The 22,156-nt window shown below is 42.6% G+C and overlaps 1 protein-coding gene across 6 annotated transcripts in view; it reads right to left on the bottom strand.

Annotated features, from left to right (window-relative positions):
• CACNA1I (calcium voltage-gated channel subunit alpha1 I) overlaps positions 1 to 22,156 on the bottom strand; it is a 366,532-nt gene that overhangs the window by 55,450 nt on the left and 288,926 nt on the right. For 5 of the 6 annotated variants that reach the window (XM_079994542.1, XM_079994543.1, XM_079994544.1 and 2 more), the window contains 7 exons: positions 20,332 to 20,638; positions 16,673 to 17,079; positions 5,593 to 5,744; positions 3,553 to 3,738; positions 1,893 to 2,010; positions 1,273 to 1,428; positions 811 to 919 (listed from right to left, as the gene is read on the bottom strand). In XM_079994542.1, the coding sequence (XP_079850668.1) occupies positions 811 to 919; positions 1,273 to 1,428; positions 1,893 to 2,010; positions 3,553 to 3,738; positions 5,593 to 5,744; positions 16,673 to 17,079; positions 20,332 to 20,638 (1,435 nt within the window). The remainder of the gene's footprint in view (positions 1 to 810; positions 920 to 1,272; positions 1,429 to 1,892; positions 2,011 to 3,552; positions 3,739 to 5,592; positions 5,745 to 16,672; positions 17,080 to 20,331; positions 20,639 to 22,156) is intronic. The other variant, XM_079994545.1, reaches the window with a different exon arrangement.

Here is a 22,156-nt window from a genome sequence, read left to right as displayed (position 1 = left end):
CATTGTTATCCTAGTTCCTATGAGGTCGAGTAGAAAAGCCAAGTATCCTGATTTCGCCAAGCCTGTCTAGGACATCACTGTTGCCTTTCGAAGAGAAGTGACAGGATCTGGGCCACAGTGTGTCCAAAAGGCATCAAAATCCTTTAGTAAAACATTGCAATAGCTTTGCCTTTTACTATTAGAAATGCAAATGCATCCAAATTGTCCATTGCTGTGGACTCAGAGCACATTTGGGGAAGAGGAAGATGAAAAGGGAAAGCTGTAGCTCAGTGGTAGAGAAACTGCTTTGCATGAAGAAGGTCCTAGTTTGATCCCCAGTGTCTCCAGATATGGCTAAGACAGAGAATCCTGCCTGCAACTCGGGAGAGCCACTGTCAATCAGTGTAGACATTACTGAACTAGATGGACCAATGGTCTCACTCAGTATAAGGCAGCTTCTTATGTTCCTAAGGAGGGAACTTTCCAAGATGTTATGTTTTCACATATAAAAGCAGAGACCAACACAACTGTAAGTAGGATCCAAGATTATTCCGCTCTTATAAGGCAATCAAAAGTAAGACCTACTGAGATCAATGTGGATTACTCCCCGGTAAGTCACTACGATTGCAGCCTAATTCAAACTTTCAAGGTAGTTATGCTAATAAGCCAGAATTGCAGCCAATCTTGAGAAATAGGGAAAATGGGCAATATTAAGTAATAGACTTTATTTCGCTACTCTCATGAAAACCAATATATTCACAAATTAGATTTCATGCAGCGGTTCTCACTGCAGTTATAGTCATGCAGAATTCCTATACCACCTTCTCTTACCCGGGCCATCTTGGAATTTGTCAAACTCCTCATTGTTTGATGAACTCTGATCGTCATCTGAATATGACCGGTTAGCATCACCCTGCATTGGGAAAATAAAATCAAAGACCTGGGAATTGTGAGCATCCTGAGAGCAAAGGAGGTGCTTCCCTGTGATTCCAGCATTTTGTGGCTTCAGCTTGGTAGGGGATTTCCAAGGCAAGGCAAACTACTTTATGGAAATCATTAGCTGGCATGCCACTGCACATAAGAGGCGACACCTTAGTGTCCAGGCCATGTAATGGCACATGTCCTTGCTTTTCTTGCAGTTGCTTTGAAAACCACCCTCCACAAACACGTTCCTTGGAAGATCACTGGACATGGGATGCCTTGCCACCCTTTCTAAGCCCTTCAGGCTATGTCCCCAACCAGCTATAGATGTGTGCCATACCCTCCCTGAAAGCAGCTACTGTAGCAACTCACCTCGGCCTGGAATCCCTCCACCAAGATGGCCACCAGCAGATTGAACAGAACATAATTGCCAAACGTCATGAGAGCCACAAAGTAAAGAGATGCCCATGGTGAAGTTGAGGCCATGCCATTGTAGAGCACAACATTCCAGTCCTCCTGAGTCAAGATCTGTAACACAGAACCCAAGCTTGCAAAGTCAAATCAAGAACAAAACATGCAGGCTGGAAAATACGTTAACTGACAGGTAAAAAGTATCTAATTAGTTTTATCCTTTTCAGCCCGCTCATATGCATGAACTTTTTCCTGTTTTGGTCATGATATATCTTTTTTCCTGAGGAGATGCATTGGCTGTGTTGTGCTGTTCCAATGCCACAAGCACTCTCTGAAATGTAGTGGGTTGTCATTTACAGTTCACTGCAGAGTAGCAGAAACACTGTGGCTCCCTTACCAGTGGGCCGAGCTGAGCTCACGATCATTAGTGGGTTGCAACTGATGGCATGGTGTTAAGCATAGCAGCAGGCCCACAAGCCTGATGGTTCAAATCCGATCCTTTCCCTTAATCACTCCTTGTTTCTGGGAAGACATGTCTCCTTCCCCTCCCCTTATTCCCTTTTCCTATTTCTTGGTCTCACCTGGAACACTGTGACAATAGCCCAAAGTAGGGAGTCAAAATTCTTCCGGTCAGGGACTGTGTCTCCTGTGTCAGTCCTGAGGCTGAATTTGCACCCAAAGATGTGCATTCCCAGGATGCTGTTGGAAAGAACAGTTTTTTATTTTTAAATCAACACATTTCTGCTGTAATTTTCATTATTGAAATGTTCTTATTTATTTACCACATATGTATCCTATCCTTCTACTAAAGAAACTGGGGCAATACATATATGGCTTGTCACAAGACCCAGAGCTCTGCCTCCTCACCCCCAGAAGAAGAGGTCATGGATATAGGGAACATCTTGGAATGAGAGGAGGATTTGCCCTCAGAACCAGCCTTTGGTGTCCTTACCTCATGAGGAATTCTAGCACCAGGAGAAGCTGTCATGCCAGTGCCTCTCTGGCTGGAAGAGGCTGCCTTCCCTTCCTCAGACTCCAGTTTGGAGGCTGTAGCAGAACCCCAGACTCCACCATATTGCTGGGTCATGGGTCACTCATTTGCGACTTAGATTACTAGTTCTAATCCCATTTATCCCAGGCTCGTTCACCGTGAATTTGTTTTCCTTTTTATTCAGGGGAAAAATGCTCTGTCTGTTGTTAACCCTGGGTAACTGTCAGCAAAACCCATACTTAAAGGGTCTGAATGTCTGTTCCTCTACCTGCACATTTCTGTTAGCGCAGCAGTTCAGGGTTTCCTGACTAGCTACTTTGCATTTATCTTGATTTTGTGAACTGTCATTTTAATTGGTGATTTCCTGAATTGTTCAGATCCTGGCATTATTGCACACTGTTTTCCATTAAGGGCACAGAAACAGTGTTTAATTGCACATGACTCCCAAAAGGAAGGCACAGAGAGCAGAGAGAGTTCACAACAATTTTCTCCCTTTAAATACAGCCTGGACTTGGTGCTTTTGGTTGTGATGTTGGTTGCCAAGGGTGCTTTTTATCAGTTTAGGTTAGTTTGGCAGCTGTGGCCCTAGCTAGAGAAACCTGACCTAGCCACAGCGATGCATGGCTTTTTACAACCAGGTTATATTACTGTAATGAACTGTGTGGGGCTGCCCTTAAAGACTGTTTGGAAAATGCTGCTGGCACAGAATGTGGCTGCTAAGACATCCAGATCATATTACACCTATGCTGCATCAGTTACATTGGCTACTTTTTCATTTCCAGGCCCAATTCAAGGTGCTTGTTTTAGCGTATACTGTAAAACCCTAACTAGTTTGGGACTATGTTATCTGAAAGACAGCTAATACATCAACATCAGCACCTGAGACCTTGCTCACCAGCCCACCAGTGAGACCCATTAGGCTGGTGGTGGTGGGCAGGGGCTTTGTTAGTGGTGACCCCACACTTTTGGAATTCCCTTCCCATGGCATTATCACGGCTAAGCAAAATAAAACTCTGAAGACAGAAGTCTGCATTTAGCTGATTTGCACTGCTGGTGTGTGTGTGTGTGTGTGTGGTGTAATAATAATTTCCTGTGTTTTGAGTTTTGCAAAGCTGCCTTGAAAAGTGTTTCCCCCCTTAACACAGCAAGTTTTAACAAACAAACAAACAAACATCCTTTCTTGTGACTGAACAAGTAAAATGGATCTCATTCTGGATAGTGTCCCTGCACCCTGGAATCCCTCTTTTCACCTGAATATAAAGATAAACAGCATGAGGAGCATGCAGAAGGTAGCGACATTGTCCATGGTCTTCATGAGCACCACCAGCTGACGCCGCAAGGCAGGCATGAACCTCACCAGCTTCAACACCCTCAGTAGCCGGAATGTCCTCAACACAGACAGGCCTCCATCAGCTTGGCCTATGATCTCCCAGATGCTACAAAACAGGGACAAAAGCAACAAGAGACAAGGGAGGGGGAGGGAGGGCCAGAGTGAGACCTTGAGAAAAGTAATAGAAAGGAATCCCAAAGGACGATGAATGACAGTGTGAATATTATAAATAGAAGCAACTTTTATTTGAGTGATCTTTAACTGAGATCCAGGTAGACTGTGTTTGCCAGAGAGCGGGAAGGAGGGAGATAATTTCGGTTGTCAATTGCACTGGTGTCTATAAACCAAATATCCCTATGTGTAAGAAATACAAAGTTTGTCTGAATTAATTTGGTGAGAACAAAATACACTTGCTTATAACTCCTGAGTTATTCTTTGTTCTTTGGAGTTAATGTTCCCCTTATATCCTTCCCTTAGTCAATTTCAACAGGTTCCTTCCACGTTCCTTCAGGATCTCTCCTGAAAGCATTTTATACAAAGATGTTATGATGCTCCACAGAAGCGAAAGCTTGTTTCCAGCCTCAAGAACCAGAAGGGAAGAAACAAAGGGTGAAAACTACAGCTTAGCCAAAACGGCAGCCCCAGTTCACTGCCCTGCCCCCCCCCATGTTTGCAGGTGGCAACTGTTTTGGTAACCTTCAATGGAGCCATAATTCAAAAAACATACACACACATCGTAAATGGTTTTGGGGGTGCTTTGCTCAAGGGTGAAAGCAGGGGCTCTTTCCTTTCCTTTTCTTAGTCCTGTTCATAAATTTCAGCAGGTCTACACTGAGTAAAACCTAGTTGAATAATGTCTTCTGGCTACCACTACCAAGCTCCCCTCTTCTCAGGTGCACTGCACCCTGGCAAGTAGGAAGTAGGGAGGTCCTGGTCGCCAATCTCTCTCCCTGCTGCCAAAACCTCTTGCAGAGCCAGCAGCTTTTAGAGTTCTAAGACAGAAGTAGGAAGCTGCAGCTGCCCACCTGCATGATGAAGGGCCTGTTTTGACCCCAGACTCCAGCAGTGAGGGAGCCAGAGAAGATTCCTGGGTCTGAGTCTGAAGCTGGTGATCAGGGGACCACCAAACTGGAAACTGGCAGGGAGGAGCTGACTGAAGCAGATGCCATAGCACCAGGATTCTTAAAACTAGAGTCAGGAACTTCCTGGATAATTTCCTCTAGATGTGAGGAAGCAAAGCCTTGTGCCCCTGTAGAGTTGTCACAAGTCAGAGTAGATTCATCTGAGCTAAATCAACCTGATAGAAGGCAGCTTCCACCGTTCCTGTATAAATGGTACTCTGAACAGGGTGGGTGTTTAGAAACTGATGGACAGTTGCAGTGAATGGCGAATCTAGGCATAAGGTTCTCTTACAGTTATAAGGATGCATGGGGAGCTATATGATTGGACAGTGGGTGGTATTTAACACCAGTCCTACTCAGGGAATGTCCATTGAAGTTAATGGACCTGAATAACTTTGGTTCATTAGTTTCAGTGGGTCTCTTCTGAGTAGGACATAGTTGAATACTAACCCCCCCCCCATGTTTAACGGATTTATGCAAGCAGAACCATGATACTCATGGTTTTATATATAGCAAAATGGATCACAGTTACAAAGTTAATAGGAATTGTCCTGAATCCAAAGGAAAGCTGGTGGAAAGGCCGAGAATAGACTCCAGAATGGCAAGTTCCTTGGTCCTGTGCACTACCTTTTCAAGTGGCTCTCACATTTTATTGATTAAAATGTTTAATATAAAGTAGTGGCGTCACCAAAGGCTAGAATGGCTTGAGATGTGCTGTCCCAACACAACATTGCTCAGAACACTGCTTGGAATGAGTTTGGGCAGCCCCAAAACTGACCCTCACCCATCTTTCTTACACTACTTCTCATACATTGATGCATAGCTTTGATTATCATTACCTGATGATGACGATGATGCTGTCATAGATGTTGTAAGGATTGCGAAGATAATCAAAGAGGCCAAAGGCAGCAAGTTTCAAGATCATCTCTAGGGCAAACATGCTGGTAAACACAACATTGCAGATTTCCAAAATATTAGTCAGCTCTTCTGGCTGCAGGAGAAATAAATAAAATAAAATAAAATAAAATTAGAAGCCATTTAGTAAACTTTCTATCACACACTGTTCTGCCTAGTGTGCAAGAAATGGGGACTCTGGGTAGAGAAGACACTCTTGCAACTTTTTCATTTTATTATTTATTTTTTAAATTGCATGTTAAATGTCTGTCTGTAAAACCACCATCTCCCAGTGATGTCCCAATATTTCATGATGTTTCACTTGTTATCCCCGAGTTTTTACCTTAAATCCTTTATGTTCTGTTTTGGTTCTGTCTCCAGGACTGCAGGTTGTTGCTGTTTTTTAAATTGTAGCTGTTTTAGGGTGAAGAACAGCTTCACCCTATGAAATGAAGAAATGAGATTGCAGGAAGCTTAATGTGCCAATTTGGTGTTCCAAAGAAGATTGAGGATTACTGTGATGTTCCATAGAGATTTACAATATACCATGTATATTGTACTGAATGCTGGTTCCTTATGAATAAGGATATGTGATACAGATTATGGACCAGCATACCAACTGGGAACTTGAAATTGTTTTGAAGATCCTCAGGGCATTTGTACTGAGGCCGTTATATGCATGTTGAAAAACCTTATCTGTAAAATTTGCATCTCAGTACTGAGAAAGGTATAAGTTATTTCTGCAAGTTTCATGTTCTCATTTTAATGTATGCATATTTGGGACTTAACAGTACTAGTGCCCTCTTCTGCCTCCTATAGAATTACATTACTATGTTACTAATGTTGATCTTAGACTATAAAAATTTAGAGTGAATTCACTGCTGGATTGCCAGACATAGCTCTATTATGGACTTGGTTGTATTCAAACAGCAGAAGCACACAATTTCATTTTTGTGGTCTTTCACTGACTATTTCTATAAATAATTTTGTTTTGCATCAAACTTTGTTGTTCTTTATGATCATTGGATATATATTTTCTCATCTGCTTAATTGGCACAAACTATTTCAATCCCTTGCTTTTCTTTTCTTTTCTTTTTATTAAACCATCAACAAGGTATGCTTATCACTTCCACCATCCATGGCATGTGCTGGAGCACTAGCACCAGACTATGACGGTATACTAGAGCTGTTTTCTAAAACGAATTAGCACATTTCTTTTTAAAATTGTTTTGTATTAAACCCTAAATGGCCTCGGTCCAGTATACCTGAAGGAGCATCTCCACCCCCATCATTCTGCCTGGACACTGAGGTCCAGCACCAAGGGCCTTCTGGCAGTTCCCTCCCTGCAAGAAGCAAAGTTACAGGGAACCAGGCAGAGGGCCTTCTCAGTAATGGCGCCCACCCTGTGGAACGCCCTCCCACCAGATGTCAAAGGAAAAAACAACTACCAGACTTTTAGAAAACATCTGAAGGCAGCCCTGTTTAAGGAAGCTTTTAATATCTGAAGGACTATTGTAGTTTAATATTTTGTTGGAAGCCACCCAGAGTGGCGGGGTATAAATGGGCGGGGTATAAATAATAATAATAATAATAATAATAATAATAATAATTAATGTTTCCCTTAATGCAAAAGTCAATCAATCAATCAATCAATTTTTGGAAACAAAAAATAACACTCACCCCAGTTATTTTGAGATTTCCTCTCCATTTGCAATAATGCATATTTTCGAACAAAACTTTCCTCTATCCTTCCTTTCTTCTTTTCTCGGTGTTTTCAGCTTCCCACCCCCAGTCCCTTTTTATACCCATATTCTTCTAGTAGCAGCTTGCTAGGCCTTGTTCTGCTAATCTTCTCTCATAACTCTCTCTCTTGGCTGCTGTCTCATTAATTACCCAATGGAATATGTAGATATCTTGGAATGTATTTTATCGAAGAGGAGCTTGTTATGCTTTGCACTCAAGTTCTGCTTAGTTTGTGTGTGTGTAGAACAAATAGGTGATTGAATGAATAGACTTCAACCACCTGCCCTCCGATGCTTTCTCCTGAGTTCCCATTCCAGTTCCTGAGCGCTTTGTCCCACATAATCATCTGTTCACTCACACCAAGTGGTTTTGACAACTGCTGTCCAAAAAAATCCCCTCCCTCCTGTATTCTGAAAAAGCAAAACCCTTCTCTCTCCACAGCCTACTAATTCATCCCCACACTTTCTCAGGATCAGTGACTTCACGCTAATTTCAACACAATGAGAAGGGGGAAACAACAACAACTGCACACCTTTCCCATGCCAGATGATTCTTTATTAAAGCTGCCAGTTTCCCTAAGTGAAAAAGTAAAGACAGAATGGGAGAAACAAGGGCTCTATTTCCACCCATAATTATGTTTGACTAATAATGCAAGTGCTAAAAGGCAAAAGATGGAACGTAAAAACTAAGAGAGTGATCTTGTACATCGTCACACAGAAGGAAGAGTAAGTGTTTGTAAGATAAGACTATGCACACTGTAGTAAGCCCCAGGGAAGCAGAATTTACTTTGGAGTCAATCTGCATAGGATTAACTTCTAAGGGTCTTCCCTCATAACTTAAAAACCTGTATTGTAGGGTGAAGAAAAGACAGACGGTAATTTCAGAAAGAAGTGGATATCCCTCCCCTTATTTATCTCTACTTTTACCATCTCTACCATGTAACACTGGTCCTGAGATCTGCATTGGCTCCCAGTACGTTTCCAAGCACAATTCAAAGTGTTGGTGCTGACCTTTAAAGCCCTAAACGGCATCGGTCCTGTATACCTGAAGGAGCGTCTCCACCTCCATCGTTCAGCCCGGACACTGAGGTCCAGCACCAAGGGCCTTCTGGCGGTTCCCTCACTGCAAGAAGTGAGGTTACAGGGAACCAGGCAGAGGGCCTTCTCGGTAGTGGCGCATGCCCTGTGGAATGCCTTCCCATCAGATGTCAAGGAAATAAGCAACTATCCTACTTTTAAAAGACATCTGAAAGCAGCCCTGTTTAGGGAAGTTTTTAATGTTTAATGCTGTATTGTTTTTAATATTCAATTGGGAGCCACCCAAAGTGGCTGGGGAAACTCTGCCAGATGGGTGGGGTATAAATAAATCATCATCATCATCATCATCATCATCATCATCATCTACTTTTCATTTCCTGAGCTGAAGAATCAGGCAGAACAAGAACATTTTGGATCATTCAATAAGCCTCTGTGTAAGACTCCTGCAAGCTGGTGTGGAGGATAGCAGCTTTTGCAATATGTGTTCTGAGGTGGGTTGAAAATAGGATGCTGTCCTAAAATTTGTATATTTATCCTGGACATGAAGGAATGCCAACTGTAATTTCAACCTATCACTCTCCAAGGCAGATATCGCATTAGAATATATTTTGCATTTTACTACCACTACCCACTTCTGAAAATGTTGAGTTGGGGGGAGGAGACGCTAGAAGAAAACACGAGTGAGGACTGAGCAGGACAGAAACTTGTTTTGTAAAAATAGACATAACCTGCCTCACTGTGAATGCTTTAATTTCTAAATCGCATTGTGGTGTGTTTTTCATTTTTCCTTGCCTTTCTGAGAAGAGGTCTATGGGGCTTGCATTTTCCTCCCCCTTCATCTGAAATAGATGAGAGATGTGAAACCCGAGGCACAGAATTGTGCCCTGAATATGACTAGCATATTTCATTCTGATCTCAATGTTCAAATGGAGTATCTCACAAACAAATAAAATGCTGAGTGTGTGGGAGAGTGAAACTAAAGACCTCACCTTGTTTCACAAAAAGTAGTGGTTTTTGACAAGGCAGGGCAGTGGTGGAGAGAGGTGGGGAGCAGCTTTCCTAATATCCATCTACTTCAATTATTCCTGCACATGGTACTAGAGTTGCACGTGGTGGAATTCCCGCATACAGTCGTTCAATAAACACACCCAAGTGTTCAAGCAATGACACTAAAAATGTCAAAGATATCACACGGAACCACTCCCACAAGTCTCCCAAATAGAAATAGCAATGGAGGTGCTGTATGGGGAACTTATTGCAAGCACAAAATATAGCACACAGACCAAGTGTGGGAAATGCAGTCTCCACCCCACAGAAGGGGTATTGAGGAGAGAAGTGTGGCTTGCATAAGACAAATATGTAACATTAACAAGTGCATATTTACTTTGCTGAAAATGTATTCTGCAGAAAGGTTATAGGGGGAAACTTCTATTTGTAGTCTAATGCTCATTTCCATGAAGCTCCCCACCACAGAGACGAGCGCACATCCAAGTGGATTAAAGATACGCCTATTTTTGGCAAGGCGTTTTGAGATACCAGGCCTGTCCTATTTAGATGTGCGCTTGTCTGTATGGGGGCAAGCACAACCGTGATGAAAATAAGCTCAGAGCTGCACAAGCAAATCTGCCCGAAGAGTCTTTGGCAGAAACTAGAAAAAGCAAAAATACCAATTCCAGCCCAAACCGAACAGATTATGTCAGTGATAATGAGAAATGTAATGTAGCATCATGATATACTGGTGAATTGTCTTCCTTGCTCCTGCTGACGTGTTCTCTCTCTCACGCCTTCTGTGCCTTCATGAGGAACTGATGTTTTAAAAGTCATCCTTGTCTGTCTCTTACCGAAAAGGTCACCTGTTCCCGCTCACTCTCCTTTCCTCCCTGACATCTGTTTCACTAGTCAAGTGCACATCTGCTAATCTTTTTCTAATGGGCCATCACTCACCCCAGGGAATGGTTCTACCTAGGGAGTTGGGTAAGAAAAGAAGAGCGTAGGAGAGGGAGACAGGAGAGGAACGGCTGGGGAAAGGCAAAACTTCTAACAATTCCACATTCCAGAGTGGAAGGGAAAATACAAAACAGAACACGGAGAGCCAGAGACACAATGAACAAGCAAAGCAAAGAGGAAGCCAGAAGCAAATTATTAGGATGGGAAAATAATGAGGGGAGGGGAGGCTGAAGACATGCAATACAACTAAAGCACATGACTTTCCTCAAAGAACCCTGGCATACAAAACAAACAACGATGAGGATAATATATGAAGCCCAAACTAGACGCTTTGTTGGGGGTGTTTAACAAAGTTGCAGGAGTGGGAGGAATGATGGTCAGCACACACTTGGCTGTTTCACACCAGCTGTTGGACCAACCTATCTCACAAGGTTTCTATGAGGGAAGGGAACAGGCGGTGGTGAGGGAAATTCAGTTTTCCTGCTCAACCACAGACCTCACTTACAGTGCAATCAGGGGCTAGCTCAACTGAGTTCAGTAGAATTGACTCACTTTGGATCTTGAGCCAGCTGTCAGCCTAACTAATCCCACAAGGTTGCTGTGAGATTAGAAACGGGGAGGCGAACCATGTACAATGGCAGGCATAAAATGTAAGCAATATTCAGAGGCATACTTAGCTATTATGAAGTTAATTCATTGATAGACCTATGCTCCATAAATTTGTCCTAAAGAAAGTGGCCATCACTATTCCCAGTGACAAGAAGGTTGACAAACCTATTATGTGTTGTATAAAGAAGTACTTTCTTTTGGCTATTGTGATGGGGCAGGTTAATCTAAGACAGGAGTGGGGAACCTGCGGTTCTGCAGAAGTTGTTTGACTCCCATCAACCACAGCAAGCATAGCCAATGGTCAGGGATGATGGGAGTTGGAGTCCAACAACATATGGAAGGCCACAAGTTCCTCACATCTGACCTAAAAAGAGAGTAAAGTCTTATCTACACTACACTAGCTCATCTTTATTATTACTTCATACTTTCCAGGGCTGAGTCACGGCACTGATTTTAAAAATGTTCTGAAGTTTAGCTGTGGCAATACTGGCTCAAATTAAACCCTTTCCAGAGGTCTTAGCACATACTGTTGTTATGTTCTGATAAATAGTCCTAAACAGTACATTAACTCAAGCTTATGTAAAATTTAAATGAAGTAACCCACGCCAAAATCTCCCTTTAGCTACATGGCTCTTGGATAACCTCTCCATCATATAAGTCATGTGTTTATAATATTTGAATACTAGTAGATGATTATACTGATTGTTCTTTGCCCTTAGTCGTTGCCAATCAAAGTGATAACTACTCAGCTTCTTTAATTTTTCTTTTATGTCAGAGCTTTCTTTTTAAAAAATGATTTATGTTTTTATACAGGCCTCCTCTGAGCTGGGCATCATTATTTTTTAAGAATGAGGTGGCTACATTAGTGCTTATTATACAAAGCAGACGTTCTAATCAACCAGGGCCCTCTTAAAAGGCTATGCCCACACTGTCTGATTCACAGCCAATTCTGTGCTATGAATATTCCATAAACAGAAAGCAAGACTGTGGGCAGGTTAGTCAGCAAATGTGGGTTATCATCATACATATTGCAAAAAAAGGGGGGGGAGGAGAATGGTATTTTCCACACTCAACTGCTATCCTGTCAAACTTTCACAGAAAAACAATGAAACTAAGGATGGTTGGGATTGCCCTTTGATTATTGTTGCGTATAGTTTAGTTTTGTATTTGTATTGTTTTGTTTTCAAAACTAATAAAGCATTTTTTAAAAGAAAAAACTAAGGATGGAGGAGAAATTTTATTCGCATTGCATTTAAGGGTCAAACTACCTAATTCACAATTTCTGAAACAATATGTGAACCGAAACACAACCATCCTTTGAAATTTGCATTCCTCTGAATTTTGCAATGCAGTTCTCCAGCTAAGTAATTTGTACAAAAATGCATATACTAGGGTAAATTAATGATAAAGTGTGCATAACATAATGTAGTGAAAATAATACACCAAAAATCCATTACCAAAAACTTCTTTGCAAATCTGTGTTTCTGTGTATTCAAGCATTTGTATACAGCCCACTTACACAGGGGTTATGTTCTAGGCCCCTGCACACATAACTGAAATCATGTAAACTGGGGAGTGCCATCTAAAAGGCCTCCAAACACCCATCCCCCCCCGATCTTCAGCTCTCTCCCCCATTCTCTCCCCAATCCAGATCAAAATATCTGTAGTTGAAGCTATGGGGCTGCCTGAAGAATACGCAAGAAAGTTGCTGCTGCTGCTGTGCTACCCCGCATGTCAGCTGTTAGGTGGGGAGGCTGAGCAGCCAAAACAAAGCTTCACTGCATCTCAGGTCTCTTTGGGTCTTCCTCTGCCCTCTGCCCTTTGGGTCTTCCTCTGTCCTCTTTGGGCTCTGGGGAGGGTCTCCTTGCGAGCTACGAGGACTCTCCAGCTCTCTCCCACCATTTCTGGATTTGGAAAAAAATTACTTATTTATTTTCCTGACGTCACACATATATGTGGTTGCACACAAGTCAATCATGTGTAAGTGGGAGAGTGCCTGTATTTGGAGAAATGTCCTGATGAATTCTCAGAAGGACTGTTTTGGTGGGGGGAGGGGGCGGAATCTGCAAACTGATGCAGAAATGTGAGACCTGAATTCAAGATTGGAAAAACGAGAAACTGAGAGAAACCAATATTGATAGATTCATCTATTGTTAAGAAGAAGCTAGGGGGCTTTATTTTTAAGTTGTGTGGATGTACAGAAAGATATTGTATGCATGACCTAGTAGCCGTCTTGCTTATCCTGGATTTAACTTGGCCCCCACTAAGCAGTAGGTGACAAGTTCCCTGACAGGCCTTGGTAAGAGGAAACAGACCCCTGTCAGGTTTGTTTCCTGATGCTCACATCAGGTTGCCTCACTTGTCAAACATGGAGATGACAACTTCCTCCTGACCTTTGACCTCACCCTCATTTTATACCCACTCAGATAGTATTCCATCTGCCCACATGCACTACCTCCTGCTCTCTCTTTCACTGTCCACAGAACTGCTCACAGCAAAGCTCCAGCTTCATTGAGGCAGATCACAGGATCTCCACAGGACCATCAGTCTGCAACTACATTGCCAGTTCCTCCCTCTTCTGACTACACTGAAACACATATTTCACAAGCACTTCAGATCAACCAACATTCCAGAGAGTATGTTACATGGCAATCCTAACTACATCTACACAGAAGTCCCATTGAATTCGGGTTTACTTTCAGGTAAATGGGGCTAGGCTTGTCACCTATGTCATGAATGCTGAGCAAGGGTTGGTCATCTCTCACTATCTTGATACGATGTGCTGTCCACAAAGCACACCAACATGCATCAACAAATACAGATCACCCGAGTTCGGTGAAAAACTGTTTTTATGCAGAAGAGGCCACGTTGTGCGAAGGCAACCATGTCTTCTGATGAGCAACTGGACATTCATAATGCAGATTCTTTGCAGTTGTAAACAGAGAAATATAATTATTTTCTACAAAGCTATAATGTTGATTTAAAATGCCACATTATTAACTTTCTACAGACATCAGCTGCGGCTACTGAGGGAATATTTCATGAGGAGGAACAAAACTAATTTGCATGAATTAATTGCCTGCAATTAACATAAGTTGCAAATTGTTTTCATGAACTTAGCTGAGGCCAAAACTACAATGTGTTCTCTATGTGATGTGAAAATGTGGCATCAACCCTTGGGGGGAAATGGAAGAAAAATCCTGAGAGATTAAAAATAACACCAATAGATTAGGAAATTATTTTACTGGCTTCACAGTTCAGAGTGTAAGCCTGTGGGTAGCATTTGTTCTTTTAATTCAATTGTTGTGCTGCACCGAGTGCCGAAGCACTTTCCAAATAAGAACAGCTACAGCAATCACTACTCTAATAATTCCTGAACTTTGCAACCCCTCTTTGGAAACCCCTTAGGTTTTCAATTTTTGAAACAAAATCTTTACAACATCAAGGCCTGAAAATGTCCTGTTACAAACAGAATGACCGCTGGAATTGTCACAATTCTAACACAAATATCTGAGTTTCCTTGTATGCGCCTTGAAAGCTGGATCCTCTGCCATTCCTACTGCATACATCAGTAGCAGCAGGCGGGAGGGGGTACCATTGCACACCTGGCCTCCCATCAGCTACTTACTGGAAGGGACAAGGTTGGATTGGCTCTGGTGATGCAACTGACCTCCTCGCTGCCTCACCCTCCTTCCCCAAACCTAAAAGTAGAGGTAGCTCCACTGAAAGAAAGCTGGTGTTGCAGCTCCACCCAACAGAGTGAATCACTTTGGCTATACAAGACACTAAACAAAAGACAAGACTGCCACATGACAGCAGCGGTACATGCAGGCTTTGAGCGGCAGGTTGTCAGTACAAACATCTGAGGTCTTGCACAGCTGCCTTTTAGGTTATAACCCTGCTCAATATTATGTGTAGCTGATTCCTCTGTGACAGTTCAGAGAGCCTCATTTGTGCCCAGGCATTTGCCTTTTCTATTTTGATCTATTCTTTAGCACAGTTTCAGATTAAAAGGAGAGTTCCTGCCCCTGCTGCCCCTTGAGAGGGTTCCTTGAGCTCCATCCGTACAGGGCTCACCGGATTCCCTTGTACCTCTGTAGAAACGGGCTGTGCTTGTGTGTCTCTTAATTAAGCTGGAAAGACTGGCAAACGGATGGATTTGATTTGAGCGGTGGGTGAAGTGCCTGCGCTGTCCCCAGAGGCTGTATTAAACTAAACCAAATAGACTAAGGATTCAGTTAGCTAATGAGGAGAGAAATGAGACTGAAGGAGAGGAAGATAGTGGGAGCGGAGAGTTGGCAAAAACAGAAACACACACACACACACACACAGATCAGCTGAATGGAGCATAAATGGAGGAGGACAAGGAAAGGGACAGAAATAAAAGGGAGAAAAAGGTAGGAAGCTGTGTTGGTTCATCTAGATCAATATTGTTACTAGTAGTGCTTCTCCACGTTTTCAGATAGGGAATCTCTCCCAGCCCTACAAGGAGACGCCAGGAATTGAACTTGGAACTTTCCACATGCAAAGCAGTTGCTCTACCACTGGGCTATGGCTCTTCCCCAAGAGAGAGCAGGAACTGAAGGGGAGATATAGAACAAGGAAGCAAAAGGAGGTGGAATCCACTTCAGATGGTTGTGTGGAAGCAAAAGGAGGTGGAATGCACTTCAGATGGTTACTTCACCTATTAATCCCCCTCCCCATTCATTCATTTAGTGAACACAGACACTTGTTGCCCGGTGGGCTTACCAGCTATTTCTGCCCCAAAACCACAGTGAGGTAACACCTTTATTAGGAACCAACCCAAATGTCACAGAGTTGTTTCCAGGACTGAGAACGAATTGATTAACTGCTTTATTTCGTTTTTGTTTAAATGGGGGTATGTCTATTATTTCTTCTTGATCCCAGCAGTTCTTGGTACAACCTGTAATCTGCAAAACACTTACCAGAGGCTAATATGCAATTACTCCATCTTAAAAAATTGTTACAAACTGCAGACTCTGGGGCTTTAGTATCATGAACTATTTTTTTTTACTACACTCACCCAACAAATAATTTTCTAAACATCCAGTCTGAAGATGTTTGGAGGAACTCAAAAGCTTGCTCATGTCTTTGTGGCATATTGGTTTGGCCTAACAAATGTAGTATTCTAGCATGGCTTTAGCATCTCCCCTGCCCTGCAACGAGCCAACAGAGCTACTTATGTTTTTTATAGGCTACATCTTCCTCAGTCAACCTAGAGCAAATGTCTCCCATTCCATTTGCATAGGTGCCAGATTCGTTTGGTCTTCAGACCCTGGCCTCAGTTCACAGGACCACTATTGCTACTGCAAAGCCTCCAATTGGGTTTTCCTTCCATACTTTCTTGTGGGGTGGGGAAGATGTGCAAGCCTAGTATAGAGTTATGCACAAGATATAATCACAGAAGCTCTAAGGGAACATGGCAGATACAGGTGCCTTGTCCAGGTGCTGCTTGATTATATACATAGGTCCTTAAATACATGAACTACCTACCAGCTCCTAGGCCCCCCCCAAAATCCCTACAGAAAGAGTAAACTCACTTGAACATTGTTGTGTTGATGCCCCGACAACCACAACATGCTAGATAACAGCCATACTTTTCAAGGTACACAGTATCGCCTCAGACTGCTAAGTTAATTTATTGTTCACTGCCCACCAGTCTAGCTACCTGTTCATGGTGCTCAATGCCCATGCTGATGGTGTTCACAAGGATGGCGATCATGATCCCACGGTTGAAGTATTTGCTCTCCACAATTCCCCTCAGTTTAACCCTGACTTCTTGCCACACGTCACTCCAGAGAGCCAGCTGTCCACCTTCTTCTCCATCCTCCTCCTCTTTCTCCAGGTCTGTAGTCCCGGTGCTTTCTTTTCTTCCATCTCCCTCCTCTTCACTGGGTCCTCTTCCCTCTTCCTGATCCGAATCAGCGCTCTCAAGCACGGAGAGTCTCCGGGCTGCTTCCCGCTGGGCCTTGTGACATCTTGGGCAGTTGCTGGGGTCAGACGTCAAAGTCATGGCAATCGGTTGGCCAAGGCCTTGTGGCACATAATCAACACAGTTGTGCTTTCGGCAACGTCCTGGGGAATAATAAATACAGGGATCAAATTTAAGGGGAAAGCAGTGCTACATTTCCGCATCTCAGGCAAAACAGGTCCTAAACTGTATTGCTAGCCATTTTAAGCGTGAAGGAAATTAAGCCCTGGAACCGTCTGCCAAGGGAAGTGCTGGCTCATCATCACCAAGAGACTTTAATGGAGATTGTTTGTCTCTCAGAGACATGCTCTACTTCAGCTACAATAGATTAGACTCAATTGTGTTCAGCTCTCTAGTAGGGGTAGGATAATTCTCCAGACTGCAGGAATCACTAAATAAAAGGCCATGGCGTGTGTTATCTCAGAGGTGAAAAAAAGAAAAAATATCAAAGCTTCTTCTGTCCTTAAAATCTATGATCCCCTAGTTATCACTTAAATAAATAGTTTCACTGGCAGAACATATTGCTGAAAAGGTCCTTGCCTGAGTTCATGAGAACTGCTGAGTTTTTAACTTAACGTCAGTGTTACCTGTTATATCTGTAGAAAGAACAACAACATGAAGAGAAAGTATGAAACAGTCCAATGTTGCAAACTTGCTCAAAAGTTATGCTGATTTCAAGCTAGAAGCACAGACTTGTTTGCCCCTCTGTTCCTCACCGCGTGAAAATCTAGCGGAAACAGGCGAGAAGGCACAACTTCATGCTCCTTTCTGGCACTACAGGTCATGCGACACTTTTTTTTAAAAGATGTAAAGCTAAGATACTTTATACCTGAATATGCAAAGTGTGAATGCAACCAGTTCATCAGAAGCACAAGTAAGGGAACTAGGCTTGACTGCAACTCCCTGCTGAGTGTGCAGGTTCACCCTGGCAAAATGGAGCAAAACTGGACAGGCTGATCTGATTTGACAAGCTAAGGAAACCTCTTTAGCTTGCATTGGCAGTTGGGCTGTTCTTATAACCAAAGTAATCTTGTGGGATCCAGAGAGGGGTCAAAGTTGAGTGGCAGAGCACGTGCTTTGCATGTAAACATCGCCCGGCACCTCTCAATACTGAGCTAGATGGATCAATGGCATGACTCAGGGCCAAACTAGATGAGACATAAAATGCATTTGTTAAAAATACAGTTTGCTCCTTTGAAGCTGCTGTATGCTTTGATACAGGCAACATCATGGGATTTCCTCCCAATACATATATCAGCTTTAGAGGTGGGTTTGCTTTTTGTTTTTTTTAAACTCAGGACCACAGTAGGGGAGAAAAGAATTACATTTCCCCTTCCTGTGTTCTGCAATCCCCCGAAATATCAGCTGCTATTAAAAATACATGTACAGTATATTACTGTAAATAATTATTTAACATTGCATCCAATTTGGCCCTCAGTATAAGGTAGCTTCATATGATCAGGCAGAAACTAAGAGGCACCCCCCCCCCCATTTACTTATCAAATCCAACAGTCTTTAGATATTCAGCTACAGGGAGTGGCATTGAAAGACAGCTGCAGTTATCTGAGAAATGTGCCTTTAGTTTCCAGTAGTGATTGGTGAGCTCCTTATAGCTTGATTTGGAAAGGGTTTGGGGTAAAACGTTTTCCTCATGTCAGAAAAGTCCTTCCCCCCACTCCAAGCCCATTCCAAAGTTTCGGCTGAATCACATGGATGATGATGTCATGAGAAACATAATTGAGTTTGAAGGCCTCAACCTCCAGATAAACACCATGACCCCTTCTTTTCTCCACAAACTTATGAACGAGTCTCAAGATGGCACCATGGAATTTGGGTTGGCACCATTTGGGTTGGCACCTCAGTTGGCACCATGGAATTTGGGTTGGAAAGGGAAGTGGGCAGCTGTGGTGGTTTGTGAAGAGGGCTGGTACCAGGATGAGCTCAATAAAACCAGGCCCAAACTTTGGTTAGGGTTTGATGTTTGAGTTTGATTCACAAAGAGCTTAGGAAGCCAAAACCAGAGTTTGCTATTCCGAACTCACTCCCTTATGAATCTCAGCACTATTATTATTCCTAACATACCGCTGTAAAAGTGTGCAAGTTTTCTTTTAGAATGAGGACAGAACATCAGAGCAGGAGTGGTCATGCAGAAAGAAATCATCACCTCTAGGTGATAAAATGCTCTCTCATCATTAGAAAGCCAGAGATTGCAGGTCTGGAAGAAAAAGCGATTTCTTTGCTTTATCCTTTTCCCTGCTAAATTCACCTTGATGGAAAGTTAAGCACTAAAATGTAGCTTTGAATGTTGCTGTTCTCAGGCTAGAAATGCATGTTCAAGTACGGCATTTACCTACAGCCTGAGTTCCTTTACTGTTAGGTGATCCTGGGTCCACAGATGGGCTTACTGCTGTGGCAGAGGCATTCCTTTTGCAATGTCATCTTGGAAAGAATCCTTCAGGAAGCACAGAGGTGTGATGCCACAGACAAGAAAGGATCAGGAGGCCAACAGGAAAGGGAGCCCAGCAATGGCAGGAAAGATGGGTATGTAAGAATCCCAGTAAAGGGTGGTTCATTAGTTGGCATGGTTGGAGAGCTGTATTTCTGGAGCTAGATAAGGTCCAGGACAACCCAAGAATTCCAAGAATTCAAGGAACATCTGAGTGACGTGGCATCGTTTTAAAATATTAAACTACATTTTAAAATCTCTGAGACTCAACTGTGCTGAAGCCACTAAAGCTATGAGTAGAAAGAACTGTTGGTTACTGCAAACTTTTGGATGCCCTCCAGGATAATTTTACAGGACCATGGCTTGCTTTCCATGCCACAAATGATTTAAAATGTATTTTTTATATTCAACAAATAAGCCGTTCAAAATGTCCTCCTGCGTAGATTTTGCCACTGAGCTTTACTGCAGACCTGTCCTCCTTAAAAATGCTAGATTACTTCGGTTTTAATGGTCAGTAAAGTCTAATCCTCTTTATTGTAAAATCAGTTTCTGCAATTGTGTTTCCATTTGCCTGCCTCATATTATATTATGGCAATTTTTCTGACCTACAAAAGGGGCTATTTTTCTCAACGTGAAGATCTGATGCATCCTAGATTAAATCAATGAACAAATCTCTCACCAACAGATTCTACTCAGAGTTTGTCCAGTGTACTGCCTTTTCCTCTACGGCCACTACATAAGTTTTCTATTAGCACTGCCATCTCTGTACCTACCACACAGTGTTCTCTATTAGCATAGTGGGTCATGTGTTTTAAGTACTCTGATTCATACGTATGGTCTTATCAATCACTTATTTCCTCTCTCTTCCCCTACCACCATCATTCTGCTGGCTTGGCCTCGCAAATCTTACTGTATTGCCTCTGGTCTTTCCCATTCATGCTCCTCTTGGCAGCGCTCGGCTCCGTTCGGCCCAGGCGCCGATCCTGCAGGCTGTTGTAGAAGCCAAGGGTGCGGCGCTTGGCCTTGCGTACAATATGGCAGACGTATTGGAAGATTTCTTCATAGCAGTCTCCTGGTTCCATGTAGCTGGCCACGGTGCTGGAGGACAGGTACCGTGCTCGCTGCTCCTGCATCAATTGGTGCTCTCGCTGCTTGGTCTCCGAAAACTGTGTAGCAATGACCACCAGGCATAGGTTGATCATGAAGAATGAGCCCACCTAGGAACCAGAGGAGAAGAGAGGCATAAAGCATGAATTTAGAAGGAAGCAGGGAAACAAAAATCTGGAAGGGAAAAAAGGTACAGATACAGTTGAAATGCTGCCTCCTGGAGAAGTATATTTATTATTTACCTTTATGGAATACTTACATCCTGCTTTTCTACTTGACAAAAGACCTCCAAAGTGGTTGAAAATAAATTTGCAAGTCTGTCATCAAGATGCATTAGGTTGGCAGGCAACAGAAACAGGCTTTTTTTGGGTTGTGGTCCCATATTATGGAACTTGCTCCCAATTTTTAAATAGGCCTTGAAGAGGTTCCTATTTCAAGCTAGTTTTAACTAATATTCGAAATGCTCTAGATTGTTTTCAACTATTGCTGTTCTAATGTTCCATTTTAAGCTGCTTTTAATTAACATACGTACTACTGCAGTTCAATTGCTTCTATGCTGGTGTTTCTAATATTTTAGCACTGTTTGTGATTTAAATGTTAGATTATGATTGTACAAGGAATAGGAATTTTATAGGATTATTTAGTTTTTTAGTATGATTTGAGCTGCCTTGGGATGGTTAGCCCTGTAAAGCAGCATACAAATGAAATAGATAGATAGATAGATAGATAGATAGATAGACAGACAGACAGACAGACAGACAGACAGACAGACAGATTTTAAAGGCAGTGGAAACTCTAGGAGAATGGAAGGAAAAGAGAATGGTGATTGGAAATGTCCATGCCTAAGATGCCACTGCTGCTGCTGCTGTGGCTGTAGGAACAACCTTAATTTGGGACAGGTCCTCATTGAGAAGATTTCCAGCTGCATTCCATGATGGGAAAATACCAGGTTTACTATTTTTGACTTCACCATTATGCAGCCTTGGGTAAAGGGCTTTGGCAGGGGGTGTGACTGGAGGGGATGTGATATCCAGTTTGGTTTTGTTCCCTTGATTGCTCTTTACTTGGACTCCCAGTCTCTCCTGTGCATAGTTAAACTATGGAACTTGCTCCAGCAGAAGGTAGTGATGGGCAGCAAACTGGATGGCTTTAAAAGATGACTGGACAAATTTGTGAAAGATAAGATTATCAATGGCTGCTAGCCATGATGGCTATGCTCTGCCTTCCATAGTTGGAGGCAGCAAAGCTTCTGAATACCAGTTGCTGGGAAATACAGGAGGGGAGAGGGCTCTTGTGCTTAGGTCCTGCTTGCAGCTTTCTCACAGGTATCTGGTTGGCCACTGTGAGAACAAGATGCTGGACTAGGTGGGCCATTGGCTGATACAGCAGGCTCATCTTATGTTATTAAGTTCTTAAAGAAGAATCCTAAAATATATCTGTTTCCACATGTCTTTTTCAACTAATTGAGGTGCTTTAATTCAGTGTATCTCATCTTTCATCTGTCCTTTCCCTTGTGTGTCTATTTGTTTAGGGTGTAAGTCTGCAAAAATGACTCTGCCTTGCCTTTTGTGCTTAAAAATACTATTCTGATTTTAACAGCTTGGGAAAACCAATTTCATTGGTAGCTC

This window comes from Podarcis cretensis (assembly GCF_951804945.1).
Source record: "Podarcis cretensis genome assembly, chromosome: 10".
Taxonomy (NCBI): domain Eukaryota; kingdom Metazoa; phylum Chordata; class Lepidosauria; order Squamata; family Lacertidae; genus Podarcis; species Podarcis cretensis.
This window is presented reverse-complemented; position numbering and strand designations above follow the sequence as displayed.